Source organism: Cygnus olor, chromosome 11 (genome assembly GCF_009769625.2).
Source record: "Cygnus olor isolate bCygOlo1 chromosome 11, bCygOlo1.pri.v2, whole genome shotgun sequence".
Taxonomy (NCBI): Eukaryota; Metazoa; Chordata; class Aves; order Anseriformes; family Anatidae; genus Cygnus; species Cygnus olor.
Window position 1 is genome coordinate 21,341,824 of NC_049179.1, and position 15,987 is coordinate 21,357,810.

Here is a 15,987-nt window from a genome sequence, read left to right on the forward strand (position 1 = left end):
TACGTCCTGGTGAGCTCGTCCCATCGGGGTGATGCTGTCTGCCACCTTGGTTTGCCTGCTCGGGCTGCAGACGCAGCGCTCAGCTGTGCGGCAGGCACTCGGTTTGCTTCTTCACTTCCCCATTCACTCAGAGAAACGTGTCCCGTGGCAGCGGGCAGGTCCCTGTTAGCCAGAAATGTGCACGCCGCAGGGGTTAAGAGCTCTTAAGAGGAAAAGCAATATAATGGGGGATTAGATGTCACTCACTAATTGTTAATCAGCCTTATCTTTTCAATGTGTCTGGGGAAGAAAGCTTCTTGTCTGCCCGGCAAGAAACATTTCACCCACGGGAGCTGGCCCTGGCCGTAAGGAAGAGCCGGGGGGGCTGGAGCTGGCCCCGCAGGAGGGGCACCCCGCAGCCCCGTACCCGCCCGTGCCGCCGCGTGTCCGTGGTGCAGGCAGCCCTGCTCCTCCCGCAGCCCGCGCTGCTTCCCCGGTTCGGCGTGGAGGTGGCGGCCAGTCGGGCTTCTCCAGGAGGTGCCGCGCGGTTCCGGCTGTTTTTGTCGGGGGAAAATTCCCATCAGCACGGGCTGGCGATGAGAGCCGCGTGGATGCTCGGCACGGCCAAGGTTGTACCAGAATAACCGTTGGGATGTGTAGGAAGCACACAAATGTTACAGTTCTGGATTAGAAATGACATAAATGCTCTGGCCGCGGCCCAGGGCAGGAAACGCCTCTTGGAAATACAAACATTTCCTGCCAAACTACGAGGAGGAACAAAACTTTCACATGGCAGGAAATCACAGATGTGTAAATCCACAGGCAGAGGCTCCCAGAAAAGGCATGAACGTAAACTCTAGCCCTTTCCTGTGTTTTAAAGGATCTTTATTGCACAAGATTAATGAAGGCTGTGGGGATTCAGCGTTTACGTTAGGAGGACAAGGAGTCTCTATCTCCCGTAACACGAAGCGCACTGGTACCAGCCAGCTCGTGTGTTGGTCTTGGGGAGCAATTATGTGCTCGTCGGACACAAAAATGCGAGTAACCTCAGCAGAGTTTAAATGTTAAAACATAATCAGATGGATTTTTAAAGGAGATGGAACAGAGCAAACACAAACAAACATCTCACCGGCAATTGGCCCTCTCCAATTAAAGGAGGTTGGAATTAATTAAAACCAGAATCCTGTTCTGTCGCTAGGTTATAAATTAATTGATGATTACACAGAAGTTATTTTTAAACGCGCCTGTAGTTTTACGGCTGAATCCAGCTGTGAGTGGAGCAGATAAGGTTGGCTGTGTCCTCAGATGGCTCCCAGGCAGCACCCGAGCCCACCAGGCACTCAGATGTGTCCTCGTGGCGCCCCAGCAAGGCCAGGGACAGTTTTCTTACCCCATATGAAGACAAGGGAGTAAAACCACCACGACCCCATGGTGAGAGAATCCGCGTTGGGGCCGGGCGCAGGGTGGCATGGACCTGGAGGAGGACCCAAAGCCTGTGGCTGGTCGCCCCACGCCCAGGAGAAGCTCAGAACAAGGCCACCCATGGAGGAGCCATTGGTGGGTGCGCGGGGACGGACGCTGCCCTGCTCAGCTGTCCCCAGGTGAAGCTCCTGGCCCCAGCGCAGGTCCCAGGGGCTGTGCGGGGTCTCCCGGTGCTGTGCCAGGAAAGCCCTGCTGCTGCTTGCTCCGGAGGGGCGCGAGGGACGCCTCTGCTCTTGGCAGCCCTTCCTAGGTGATAAGAGTGGGAGCGGATTTGCTGGACTGCGGACACGCTGCCAGAGAGATAAGAGCAGCCTTCGTCTCAGGAAGGCTTGTTGTGCTGATCCCAGCCGTGCCTGCGCCCGGAGCCCAAGCGGAGCTTTTACGCCCACATCAGCCACGCCTGTCCCCAGATCATTCCTCGTAGCTCAGAAAATTGGGGAAAAAAAAAAAACAACAAAGTATGTTGATTTGTGCATTTAAATGTTACATTTAGTTTTATGTCCACCTTGGAGAGGAGCTGAGGGCAGCTTTCCTGTGAGAGCTCAGACACAGGCACCTTTTATCTAGCAGGCAGAGGAGTTTTGGAGCACCGAGGCGGCAGCTGCTGGATGCCGGAGCAGAAGGCTGGGGCGGCGGTGAAGCAGCCCCGCCGTGGACGCCCCGCTGGCAGTGCCTGCCTTTGCAGAGAGACCCGGAGGGAAGGCCGGCAGGTGCCTGGGACCTCCGAGCGCTGCTGCCCTGCTCGAGCCCGTGAACGTGCTGGGGAGCGAGGAGCAGCACGCACAGCACGCCGATAACGTGCCTGTCCGTCGGGGCATCGCTGAACCCAAACCCCTGCTCCCCGGCTGGGCGCTGCCAGGGCCGCCCCCTCTGACCCCACCAAACGGAGCCGAGGCCGGGGCTGTGCTGCGGGATGCGTTAGCAGACGGTCGTTGCCCATCAGGAGCTCAGCCTTCAGATACCAGAGAGGGAAAGGAATTAAAGAGTACAGCTGGCCCCAGAACAAGCGTGTACAAACGGGCCATAGATGTGGTTTCTCTAGGAATTAGACAGATGTTCCTAGCCAGCGGGAAGGGGGGGCTCAGCCTCGTGTCCCGGGAGCAGCGCCAAGGTCGGCTGGTTTGGGGAGCCTGGGCGAGGGGCAGACCCCGGGCTCCTCTCCTCCTCCCGCCCGCGCGTTCGGCTCCGCACCCAGTGTCTGGCTGTGTTTCCAGCCACCTCGAGATTAATTGGCAATTAGACATTGTATTCCTTCTTGCTTTCAGTAGGGAAATGAGATTATTCATGGTTCTGCATACAGCTAAGTTTGTCCACGAGGGATACCCGCTAGAAATAATTGCAGCGAATTCCAATTTACTCTCATCTGAGCATGTAAGTCTTCATCCTCATGGCAAGACAGGGAGGCACTGCTGGCCGAGTCATTAAGTGCCCTTCACTTACTGCTAATTAACAGCAGCAGTCAATAGAGAGCGGGAGCTTGGGAAAGGATTTTTGTGGCTTTTATGCAATGTAGGCGCAATGGCTGTTGCGCATTTTGGCCTTACCTACCACCGTGCCTTCCGTGCCGTGGCCCGGCAGAGGCCGTGCGACATCCCCGGCCAGCGCCGCTCTCCTCCAGCCGGGGCAGGACCCGGCAGCAGCCCGCAGGGCCCAGCTCCTGTGCCCCAGCCCCAGCCCTGGGGCCGTGCAGCCCCAGCCCGGCGCAGCTCCCGCTGAAACCTGCGCACCGCAAGAGAAAACACAGCAATTGTCATACGGATGGAAGAGGAACGGCACGTTTCCTCTCCCAGCTGAGAACAGCGGGGTTTTGCTTAGTGCAATGCCCGCACGCTTTATGTGAATGACCTTGGGTTGAGTAACGGCAGGGAAGACGCTTCTCTCCCCTCCTTGGCGATCTGTAGATTTAGGTTTCTGAAAGCGTAAATTGTGATGGGCTTCAGTGTCCAGTGCGAACAGTTAGGGTGAAAAAATCGGCTCACCTCCCGCGCTGGGTGCTGGGTGCACGGCATGGGGCACCCTGTGTGGGCACGGGGCAGCCGGCTCAGGCTGTAAGTGCTAAAAACAAAGAAAGCAAGGGCAAAACTGACGAAGGAGAGCTCTCCCCACGGCCCGCAGGGTCAGCGCCCTCAGCCGCGTGTTAACGCTCGTTTGCAGTCGCTCCCTGCGCTCGCCCCCAGGCTCTGGAAGCAGAGGGCTCGGGGCTGCTGCCCAGCACCGTTACCCTGCCCGATCTTGTACAAAAATAGAAGTGAAGGAATCAGGGAGCCCATCGACACGAAACGGCTGCGTGCTGCGGCCTCCGTGCCCGTCGCAGGGTGCCCGCGGGCGCTGCGGGACGCTCTGGGCACGGCGCGTTGGAAGTGGTTTCCAGTTCTGGAGAGGAAGCTCGGGGTCATGTTCAGAGGCTTGTTTCAGCAGAGTTGGCTTTTTCTACTCCTCCCTTTATTCATAAGAATGAAGTGGAAGACAGCACAGTTGTTTTTCATGAGTGCAGGGAAAATCCTCCAGTTCTGGCTCTGCATCAGCTCTTCGGAAATGAGAATTTCTCTGTTGGATCCAGACTCCGACAAACGGCTGATCCCTGCTCGCCTCCTGAGAGCGCTGCCGTTGCCCCCTTCTGTCTGCGATCCCCCGGGCGGGGTGCTGGTCGCCCTTCCTCAGTGATGCGTGGAGCCACAGGGCTCAGCCTGAGCAGCAGAGCCTGAAAAATGGGTGCTTTCTGCTTTTCCCTCTTGTTTTCCAGGCTTTCAGAATTTTACAGGCTTTGGCGTGCGCAGCACGAGCCGGACGGGAGTGCTGGGTGCTCGGTGACGGCAGCACGGCTTTGCTTTGCAGTGCCCGGGGGAGCCGAGGCCGGGCGCATCGCGCAGCACCAGGGATGTTCACACTGCGTGTGGTGCACGAAGAAATGACTCGCTGGCCTGGCGCCGGGGCACTTCCCGGCGCTGCAGGAGCACGGTGCCGCCAGCGGGGCTCTGAGGGCAGGGACTGCGCCGTGCCAGCGCCGCGGCCGGGGAAATGAGCTGGAAATGAGCTGCGGGGGTGAGACGAACAAACGGCATCCGAGCACACATCGCTCGCGTGCTCACCAGTGGCTGGTCTCTAACGCTGGCTACGACGAAGCTGCTCAATGCGGTGCCTCCTCCAGCGCTCCGTCCCAGCGCAGGGCACCGCAGGCCCAGCAGCAGCAGCCGGGGCCAACGCTGGTTAAACTGGGAGCTGGCTCCGAGAGCGCCCCGCAGGCCAGAGGTCAGCGGCTCAATGCTCTCGTCTTGCTGGCTCCGCTCTCAGCCCAACCTTTCCTTGTTTTTACAAAACCTGTACCAGGAAGTTTATTTTTCCCCAGCATGACAGTAAATGCTTAGGCAGAAGCTTAAATGAAATTTAAAACGACTTCCGCACCAACTTAAAAAAAAAAACAACCACAGAAGTGTGGGTTTTCAGTTTCTAATGTGCTGACTTAGCCTGGATTTGGGAAGCCCTGCTTTAAGCCGTTTCTGCAGAGTGAAGTTTGGCACCAGCTCGAAGATTGGAGCGTGTGCTCAGATGAAGTGTTAGGATTATAAAAAAAAAATTGCTAATAGAAAAAATAACAATAAAAGGATTACATGAAAACTGGGTCAAACCTATGGGGACCTTCTGTGAAGAGCTGAAAAATGAAGTGCTTATTACAGCTTCCTCTGCCCAAGCCCAAGTTCCAGGGAGGAACCGTGGGCGCAGCCAAGATTTTCCGCGCCGAGTCTGACCCCGCGTGCATCCACCCCAAGGCTCTGCGCTGGGCCTGGGTCCGGCCGCCCTGGGAAGCCCCCGGCGGTCAGCAGCTCCCGGTGACTTCATTTTATAAAAATGCTTTTGAGAAGCGGAGCCCTGCCCCGGGCTGCGACGTGGGGCCAGTGAAGGAGCGGCGGCCACCTCCGGCGCAGGGGCGGGCGGCTCTTCCCCACCCTCCCAGCCCGTCCCGGCTTTTATTCCGCAGCAGGGGCACCTCGGCTGTTAGCGTGGCACGCAGAGGGAGCTCTCGCTGGCGGGGCAGACGGGCTTCTGCCTGCGTGCGGTGCCTGGCGATGCAGCTATGGGGATTTCCATTCCAGCGCCAGGGCGCTGACCCGTTGGAAAGGGATCAGACGAGAGCCCAACCGTCCGCTCCAGCCCACGGAGGTTGCCCTGCAGTGAGAGGCTCCAGCAGCAAAACCCCCACAGCTCTTGCAAGGGAGGGCAGGAGGCAGCTTGGGCGCGATCCATGAATAACTTTCTAGGAAGGCCGGCTGGGTAAGCGCGAGCTTTTTGCTTGTGCGCAGCGCCAAGCACAGCAAGGTGCGCGGCTCCCTGCTAAAATATCTCAGCGTGCTCTGCGGGGCCATCCCAGCACGGCACGGCTCCCGCAGCAGTGCTGAGCCTCCGAAATGCCGCTGGCGTTCCCAGCGCCCCAGGCGGCGGTGCTGAGTTCTTCTGAGCCCCCGAGTTTTTACACGCAGTGCGGGGCTGGCTCCGGTGCTCGCTCCCGGTCGGCTGTGGCCACAGCAGAGTTGGTGTGAGGTGATTTCTTCAGGGCACAGAGACACTTGGGCTTCGCAGAAGTAGCTGTTGTTAGCAAGGAAGAGAGGAAATACCTCGACCGAAATAGAAAATTAATTTTAGAACAGGATAGTGACCTCCGTGCTGACGGGGTGGGGGTGCAGAGGGCTGCGATTGAACTCCAGAGAGGGAGGAAAGGTCTCTGTTCTGCATCTGCTGCTCCCTTGTGCTCACCACTGAGGACCAGATTGTCCTTCATGGGAACGGGGGCATCAGCTTTTCCCTAAACAAAGCCCTTTGTTCACCGAAAGGAGACGGCGTGGGGCAGTGCTCGGCGAGAGCTCCCTGGTTCCCTCCCCACCGCTGGTGTTTCCCCAGCCCAAAAGCGCCCTGAAAAGGGGAAAAGCCTTTTGTGGAGCCGTCCCGTGGGGGCTGTTTCGTGGGGGGCCACAGGGATGCCAGCTGCAGGAGCAGCCGCTTTGCCCTTTTCCACAGAGAAGCTGTCACGTTAGTTAATCACTTCTACAGGAGGTGAAATTGGACAGAAGTGACGTAATTTAAATGTTTTGCACAGCTGTGTGGGACTCGGTGAGGCACATGCCTGCTTTTGTGTAAACTGAAAACGGAGGAAATGAAGAATCCAAGCAAACCAACAATGTGTGCCTGCAAACAAGGCGTGCTTGGCGCGGGGGCTGTGCCGCGCTGCAGCCCCTTCGAGCCCGGCCAGGCTCTGGTGGAGCGAGCAGCTGGGCAGATCGGGGCAGGGGGAGCGGGGCCGATTCCTGCAGCCTCTGCTGATGGTGGGGGCGAGGCTGCTCCCTCCTCACCACGTCCCACGGGATGCTCAGCACCAGGGTTTGTACCTGGCAACGAGGGAGGGCGTTCTGTGGGGGGCAGGGTCTCTTCGGGCAGCACCCAAGGAGGTGGACGAAGTGCCTGAGTGGCACTGCCAGTCCCGGAGAGGGCTCCTGCAGCTGCTGGGTGCTTGCAGAGGAAGCAGCAGCTGCAGGCGCTTTGCTCAGATGAGGGTGGGCTCTGCATTTTCTGAGGTCTCTGCCAGCTGCGCTGTCAAATGCCTGATAACTGTACCGGTGCCGCGGCAGTAACACTGTCCTTGTCCTCTCGCATCTCCTCCAGGCTTCGTCTGCGAGCGCGACCGCTTGACGTTCGGCTTCTGCCAGACCCTGCGGGTGCTGGGAAGGTGCCACCTCCCGACGGTCCACGTCCAGTGCTGCCAGAGCTGCCGCCAGCACGGGCACCACGCGCCCGGCCGGGACCGCGGGGACGAGCGGGCCTCCAGGAGGTGACAGGACCGTCCCCGAGGGCAGAAAGCACCAGGACCCGCGGCGGCTCCGGGAGCAGCCCTGCGGCACGGCAGGGAGCTGGGGACCAGCCGGGTGTGCTGCTCTGTCGCCACACGGTGCTCTTGCAAAACACAGGGAAGGCTTGATTTGTTGTATTTGTGCTCCACGTAACGGTGCTCAATCCTTCAGTCTGAAAAACAGCGTCTGGCTCGGGCTGGGTGCGTGGGTCCCACGGGGAATGTGCCGGGGCGGGCGCAGCTCTCCGTCGGGGTTGCAGCCAGCACTGAGCGATCAAAGAGAAAGCGTTTTAGGGAAGGGAAACTTAAAGCAGCAATAATTTGGGGGAGACTTCTCAGAAATGCTTATGGTGCTATCATTTGACATTTTAAGCCTCTTGATGGTGTTGGCAGGCCAGCACGAAACTCTTGACTTTTATTGTTATTTTTATATATGTAAGTGAGTATCTGTCATTCCACCACTACAGCTGACCATTTGGAGTCATTTTTTTTTTCCCTTAAGGGACTGGAAGCTGGCAACCCATTTCTGTAATTTTCATTGAATTGTTTACGCACTGAAGCTAAATAACCATAATTTAAGAAATGGAGAGAGATCAGAGGCAGAAAGCTTTCGGCTTCAGTTCCCACCGAAAGTCCCAGGCTCACAGTGCACGCAAGGGCTCTGCCCTCTTCATCCCACTGCCGGCTTCTGCTGCAAAGCCATTGCCCACGCTCGTGGGCGGTGTGGAGGCACTGGTTAGGGACATCAAGGCATGAATGACATGAGTCTTGCTCTGGAGTCGGACAGCGTAGGCCCTTGCATGTACTGATGACAGAGATGGGAAGCGGCTCTGGCCCCAGCTGTGAGCCTCTGCCCGGCAAACACCGCGCTCTTACCTTGGCTGCGTGGTTCCTCGCGGAAGCCCGACTGGCAAAGTGAATTGTACTCACACAACTGGATTTCTGTATGCAGTTACGGCATAGAAGTGTAATGGTTGGTTAAGGTGTTTTTCTGTGCTCTTGCCAAGCTAAAACCCTTCTTTCTGCTTATATAGAGTCACTTCTGTTAAGGTTAGTCGATTCTTTTATCTAGAGTATCTGCTATTGTACGAGCGGCACCTCGGCTTGCGCAGCCCTCGCAGCCGGTGCTCGTGTGTTAATCCTCGGTGGCCTGGGGAGGTTTTGCTCTTAGGTTGGTTCCTGGAGGGCGTCAGGCGCGTCTCGGTGGCACGTCCTTTCTGTGTTACTCTTCAGCCTATAGATGAAACTGGGGAGACCGTGAACACAACCCTGCTGGCGCTAAACTGAACGGAAAAAGGACTGAGCCCGGCATGAGCTGCACTGTATTGAGCAATGCGGTCACAGAGTCCAGGATGGATTTTTTTCTTAATTTGTACTGTCTGGGACAACGTGCAGTACTGCCGCGTAACAAGGGAAATTCCTGTGTGTAACTTGTATGTAAAACACAAGCCCAGACTTCACTGTTTGTGTTGTACTCCTTTCCAATGTGGTGTAAATTTGTATGTTTAAAGAGCCTGCGTTCATTCCTGTTTTCCTTTGCGTCGGCACCATCCGTCCTCTGCTTCTGTCGGTGCTCCTAGGTTTTGCTGAGGAACAGCCTCTAAATGTGTTGGGTTTTAATGGCTATAGCTCATAAGTGTGTTAAATTAAACAGTTACTGAAGGAAATGGAAGGGTTTCATATTTTCTCTTCCCCTTGGGGAATTTTAAAGGGCTTTTCATTGAAAACTCAGTTAAGTGGAGGCTCTTTAGGTACTGACAACAGCAGGGGTTTGATTACTCTCATCTTAGCTGCAGCCGAATGGAGCAATCAGTTTGCATCTGAAAATCATTTACGGCAGCCGATTGAAACTGGGATTTGTGTGATTGCAATCTGAGCTCTATAGAGTTGGGGTAAAGTAGTGGCACTCACAAATCTAAAGGCTTCAGCTTCTGGATTGCGGTGCTGCTGACTCCAGGTTTGCAAATCAATTCATTTCAGTGCTAACTGTAACGATGAAGCAGCCCGAGTCAAAACGCTGATGCTCCATGTGTGGCACCACAGCCAGTGCAGGCAGCTCACATTGAAATGCAGACGTTCATCGAAAGATTTAAATTCGCCCTGATTTATCTGCACCTTGATACATTAGAGGTGAGACACCTCTGAGAGCGGGACCTGCTCTAAACCAGAGGGTGCGCAGGGGGGTGCAGAGCTCATCGCTTCCTCTCACAGCAAATCCAGACGTAGCCCAGGAGCAGACCGGGATATTTCCTTGCTCTGTTTTGTCAATATTGGTGTTTGGACCTGCTGCTTGTAACCAAGGAGCTAAACAGAAATGCCTTTTTTATATAAAAAAAAAAAAACAGTTTCATTAATGTGTCAATACTAGAAGGTCATTACCTTAGAAATAACCACAGCAGGAGTCTGCACATGAATGCAGAAAAGTGATTATAAATCAGATGTTTGGATTAGAAACTGCTTTTCTCTGCAGTATCTAAGGGCGTGGTTTACCAGGAAAGCAAGTTTATCCTTTTTGCTACATTAATTAGAGCAGAGTATGAAAGAGAAAAGCAAGAACACGTCAGGTTCCGGCTTCTGGACATTTTTTAAAAAAAAAGAAAACTGAATTTCATTCTGCCGAGCAGATCCTACACACAGCAGCGGAGCAGGGGGCCGCTGGCTGTCCGTCTCCCCCAGCGCTGCACCAGGCCGGGCATCTGGGGGCTGCAGCTGCACCGGGCGTCATTTCTTCCCAGAACTCACCCCGGCTCTCCATAGTCACTATTCCGTTTTCTCCTTAGCGCGTCTTACAAGGCTTACTCATTTTCCTGGCGCTGTTCGTGCTCCGCTGTCACCAGGAAAGGTGCGGTCTGCTTGCTCTTCAGAGGCCATGGCCGCGGTCCCCGAGCTTGGTGGCCTCGCACGCTGCCCACTCCCACGCTGCCCACTGCGCGCCAGGACGGTGCCGCACACCCTGGGCCCTGGGGCATTCCCCTCCCAGCCCTCGCTGGCAATAGCCCGTGCAGAAGAAAAGCCCAAAGCAATGCTTTTCATCGCAGATACAGGATATGTGGCTGCCGGGATGCATTCAATTTGTCATTATAAGATACTTTTGGTTCATTACTTCAGAAAGACCCCATTGAAGACCAACTGTGCAAAACACGTATGCTTCATTTGCCACACAGCAAAGGCGGGTTTTCCCACTAATTGTGAACCTTCGCAGCGCGGGACTCGGAGTCTCTCTGACCTTTGTCCGCTCGGTTTTACTTGGCCTGTTTGAAAAACATTTGGTTTCCCTGCTAAGCTGCCGGGAACGTTGTTCTTGCAGCCAGTTCGCCTCCCTGTGCCGTCCGGATGCGGTGCGCTGGATCAATTTAACGGGCATTGTGGGCTGGGTTTTAGGGCAGGAATGCACGTTTAAACAAATCTAGGCGAGCTCAACCACAGCAGCCACTGATAGCGGAGCAAGGCAAGGCCAGAAAATGTCTCCCGTTTCAAATGAGTTGGTCTTAAAATGTTGTGTCATCAGAGACTTCTGTGTGTGTGGCACAGACTGCGCCGTCCCCTGCCCGCAGCACGGACACTGTGGGCTGCTGGCGTCTGCGCATGCCGAGCTGCTCACAGCTGGGTACGTATGTCATTACGTACAGGCATATATTCAACAGGACCCCGCGCTGTGCCACCGCTGCACTAAGTCGGGGGAAGCACACGCGTGGTGTAATGGAACTGATGTTGTGCAAGGTTTTGCAGGGCACTCTTTCTGATGTTTTAAACAAAACCCGAGGCAGCAAAGCTCCCCCTGCGTAGCCTCCAGCTGCCGACGGCTACAACAAGGTGCTGGGGGGGCGGCAGTCGGGCACAGCGCAGCAGCAGCGCCCCTTTGAGTGGAAGAACACAAGCCCGGATGGGCAAAAATGGAGAGAGCTGTGCCGGTGCTTTTGGCTGAGGCTTTCCTGACACTGGGCATCGGGGCCTCACCAAGAGCTGCGGCAACGCGCAGCGTTTGTGCCTGGACACCTCGCCCAGGGAGCGGCACTGCCGGGTGGGGGCCGCGCTGCTCCTCAGCCCCCGGCCTCCCCCAGCCCCTGACCTCTGGCCGCCCCAGCGCACCCGACGTGGGCTCAGAGCAGATGCTCACAAGTAGTTTTTTCCTGTATTTTCCACAAAGGAAATAGAGCAAACAATATGTTTTTTGAAGAGGCTTTCGGTTAAGTTTCCTGACATCTATTGTAGACTTCAGCTGCTAATTACAGAGCAGGGAAAGATTTGCTCACAGGTTTCACTTGCCGTTTTTCAGCGTAACACGTCACCAACCCGCAGACGGCGGATCTGGCACGAGGGAAAACCATCACATCATGCAGCTCCGTTCTTGACAAGCTGTTGACGAAACAAATTTGAAAAATGATTTGACCCTGAAGGCAGTCTGCCCCGAAGTGCAGCTTTGAAGTGATTTGCTCAGGTGTGGTGTGGGAGCAGGAGCTGGCTGGGCAGCGCGGGGTGCGCCGGGGCTGCACGGGCAGCTCAGGCCCCGACAGGAGTTAAAGTTCATCTGACGCTCAGTGCCAACACCGGGGGAACTAAGCCCTTAGCCAGGCCACTTCTCCCACTCACTGTTAAACCTTGCCTGCTGTTTTCATTATGGTTACAGAAATACTGACTTAAATTACTTCTCCTCCCAGATTTTGCTACTTCCCATCCAGCCTGCAGCTGCAGCCCCTCTTTAAACTGTCCTGACACCCACGACACCGAACGTCCCTAATGCCAAAGGACTTGGCTTGTCTTTTTTCAGGGCCGGTTGTAAATACAAAACCTGTTTCTCCACGGGCTTTCCATTTACGTCTATGAAGACTTTCAAGTATAAACAGATGATTTCACTGCAGTGCCACCAGTGCCACCAAGGCCAGGACACCATCGCAGCTGGCATTCCCTCGTGTCGAGGAGGTGGCAGCTCCCAGCAGTGCTGGCGTGGGCGCAGGGCATGTCCCGAGGTCACTGTGAACCCCCAAAACCTCCACTGCCTCTCCTTCCAGCCTCCTCTTAACATCCTCCCTCACACTGCAGACAGGATTAGATCCACTGTCCCCACATGGCCTCCAGCTCTCTGAAGACAGGAGGCAGGCACGATTTAAGAAAAAATGTTGAAAAATGCAAGAACTCTCTTTTAGGGGACAGTGACCGATATGGGAAAGAACAGGGCGAGGATCTGGTGGCAAGATTGTGAAGAGGGCTCGTGGCTTAGAAGGCGGCCAGAGCTGGTGCTGCCAAACCCCCGGCAGGTAGGGGCAGGGAAAGGAGGGCAGCCGGGCTGAAGCCCTGCCCTGCCCCTGCAGGTTACACCTGTACTGGCCCGGTGATCTGAGCTGCTTGGGCAAAGCTCGTCCCCATGTGATGATGGTGGGACAGGGGACAGGAATGACTTAGGAAGGTGGGTGCCAAGCAGAAGTATCAGACGTTACCAAAGTAGTGAGGTTTCTAGAAGGAGCCAAGCCCGAGGTCTTGTCTTTGTCACAGCTCCATCAAAGGAAGCAGCTCGTGGGCGTCCATCAGCGAAAGCTCAGCCAACTCTGCTGGGGAGGTTTCCCCAGCAAGGAAGAACCTGGAAAACGAACAGAGACATGGAGCTGGTGAGACGAAGCTCTGGGGACGAGCAGATAAGCCCAGGGGCTTCTGCCCAGGGGAAGGATGGCGGGGAGAAGCTGCCCAGCTGGTGGCATCAGCTGTGCGGGTCTGCCCTGCTGGGCTCTGCAGCCAGGGGGAAGGGAGGACGGAGCTTTTTACAGAGCCACCTCCGCGGGGCGCGGGGAGATGGGTGGCTGAGGCTGCGCCCCCGCAGCGTGCTGCAGGGTGGAGATGGCCAGCACTTTGAGACTCCTCCTGATGGCAGCTTCACAGGACAACCTCCAAAAGGAAGGCACCGGGGCACAACCCGTAACCTGTGTTTTGTTGCTGCTTCTATTTATTTGTCGGGATCTCCTGAAGGCTCTCTGAGAAGAACCAGAGGTTTTTGGCTTCGGATTAGACGTCAGACCTTGTGTTCCCCCCTGGTTACCTCCAGACATTTCCAGAGCTGGAGACAGGAAGGAACCGAGAGCTCATTAATTGGGAAGCAACAGGAATTTTATGGAGCAGGTTCTTTGTCACTTATTAACAATAACACTTAAAACACTTCCGTATCTCAAGAAGCCGTCGGATTGCCCTGTCAGAGCACCTGTGTTCTGCAGACTGTCAGATCCACCCCCCAAGTGCTTCTGTCCAGACCAGACAAACTCGGACGGAGTATTTTAACCCCCAAAGGGCCACGGAGGTCACCAGTCCTCCAGCCCAGCACCAGCTGCCCAGACAGCAAGGGATCCCCTCCCGCAGGTGCCTGAGCACGCGAGGAGGCCAAGCGGGAGGCAGCGAAGCACAGAGCAGGAATAGCTCGCAGCCAGCCCCTGGCGGCAGCGCTGTCCTCTCCACGGTTTGCTTTTATCCAGGGAACTACTGCATTTTTGGCACTAGCTTTAGGCAGCAGTGCTGATGTGGTCCTGCTGCAGGCACTGTGCCTGGAGACCCCCTGGGTGCAGGGGGGCTCATAAATCTGTAATCTGTTGGCCACAGATTTTATTCACGTTTGTGATCCCACCAAATAACCCCTTAGAAGTCGCTAATGGAGGTTCACAAGTTGATTTTTAAGGACTCAAGGAGTGATTTTAGCCCATACAGGATCTCTGTCGTTGTAGTATTTTTCCAGTATTTTTACTCGTGGGCCTCACCAAGAAGGCTCTCCTTGAAGTTACTTCACCGTGGGAAAATTCCCAAAGCTGCAGGAGGCTCAGCATGGGGCGCTCCTCCTGCAGGGGATGCTCTGCCCTGTTCCAGGCCTGAAGCTGCAGCGGGCAGGGCCACGCGCCTCAGCAAAGGGAAGATCCTTCTGGAGGAATGGGAGAAGAGGAACAGCCTACCTCTGTGCTGAGGCCGTGGTGTGATGCTGCGCTGGGAGCCCGGGCAGGGTGCTGGGAACGGGGCCACAGCAGGCGGGGGCTCACGGCTTCGTGTGGCTCCATGGCTTCTGGTGCCCTCTGCAGTTGTTCCTCCTCACTGTAAATGCGAAAAATTGATTTGCTTGATCATCTGTCAAGCAAAATATAATTATGAAAAATCCACTTTAGTCATTTTAGTAATTTGACAGAGACCTGCTCTTCTTTAGGTGCCGACCAAGCTGCAGACATCCCGCTTTTCTCTTTACCCGGGTGTCGTTAACACCTACAAACTCCCTTGCATAAGGCTTTGGAAACAACCGGCTCTTCAGCTCTGAAGAGCTCCTCCAGGCAGGAGTTCTGTCCTACAAAAGTAAAGGTGTTTTTAAAAACCCAGCTCACAAACTCCATCAATCACCGTGACTACACGCAAGTAAGCAATTGCAACTGAAACGCCAGGTGGTTCCCGCTTCTGTGCATAACTCTCTAAAACCAGTAAAACTTCCTCGGGGAAGAAGCAGCAGGGCTTTGCTGGGCTCGTCCGGAGGCAAACGCCAGCGGGGCAGGCAGCGCACTGCATTTTAAAATATTTCAGCCTTCGCCGGCCTGTTCCCGTTAGCAGCACGGAGGCTGCGGGCTGCAGCTGGGTGCCAAGCACCCATGTGCAGGGAGTAAAGCATCACCTGCTGCCCTCGGCACTTTAATGCCATTTATGTGCAAACCCCACACTCGCTTATCTGATTACAGTCCAGAAGCTTTACTTTAAATTAAAGGCTTTCTGAAACAGGCTGGGACTCTGAAGGCATGACTTGGAGCATTTTTGTGTTGAATCAGGAAATGAAATAAGATAGCTCTTTGGGGATTACATCTCTGGAGGAATAAAGCAAGCCAGTGCCATTTCCCTCCCCAAGAAAAGCCTTTTCCTCTTCCCAGGGTACTTTGGGCCTTTCCCATGGTGTTTTGAAGGATACACTTACATTTAAATCCGCACAGAGCTGGTGTAACTTGAGCAAAATTACTCTCCCAAAGTCTGCTGACTTTTGCAGGAGGCTTTGCTTGCAGCTGGTAGCCCACAACACACGCAGTAATTCTGAGATGCACACTGCGCTGGGTGCAGGCAGAGCTCTCCCTCCTACAAACACTTTCACCCCCTGAAAACTTGTTTAGCAGAGGCTTCCTCTGGGACACATCATTCAAATCCAAACTGATCTATCAAACAGCTCTCTCTGGACTGTGGCAAAATTCAGTACGGAACAGGAAAAGCAGGTGGACATTTCAGGGCTGCGATTAATCCCTTCCCAGAAATTAATAACCCAACAACAGGCTCCGCCATCAGGCAATGTCTTTACGGCTTTCCCTCTGACATTAAGACACTGTTTCCCTTTGCTGCATGATTTAGGTTCTCAAGGGACTGGTCAGGGACCTGCTGATGATTTTGCAGGGAAATCCTAAGATGGGCCTTTACAGACAGCAGTGAGATGGCCCTGGTACAAAGCTGGGATGGGACAGAGCCCCCGTGCCTGCTGCAGTCGCAGCCCCGTGCACGTGCAGGCTGCGTGTGGTGCTGTTCTCCCGCACCACAACACAGCATGAACATCAGCACACCACAACATCAGCATGAAAGATCAAATGCAGGAGATTCGGAATGGCAACAAAGAGGGAAAATGCGTGTAAGTGCTATTTTGGGATGTGTGGTAGCAACAAGCAAGTTTTTTCACGGGATGGGGGTTTTCCAAGAAAGTTTCTGCTTTA

General features: G+C 55.1%; 1 protein-coding gene across 1 annotated transcript in view; it reads left to right on the forward strand.

Annotated features, from left to right (window-relative positions):
- ADAMTS7 (ADAM metallopeptidase with thrombospondin type 1 motif 7) overlaps positions 1–8,810 on the forward strand; it is a 50,184-nt gene extending 41,374 nt beyond the window's left edge. The window contains exon 24 of the mRNA XM_040570046.1: positions 7,114–8,810. Coding sequence (XP_040425980.1) covers positions 7,114–7,283 — 170 coding nt within the window. The 3' untranslated portion in view covers positions 7,284–8,810. The remainder of the gene's footprint in view (positions 1–7,113) is intronic.
- The last annotated feature ends 7,177 nt before the right edge of the window (positions 8,811–15,987 follow it).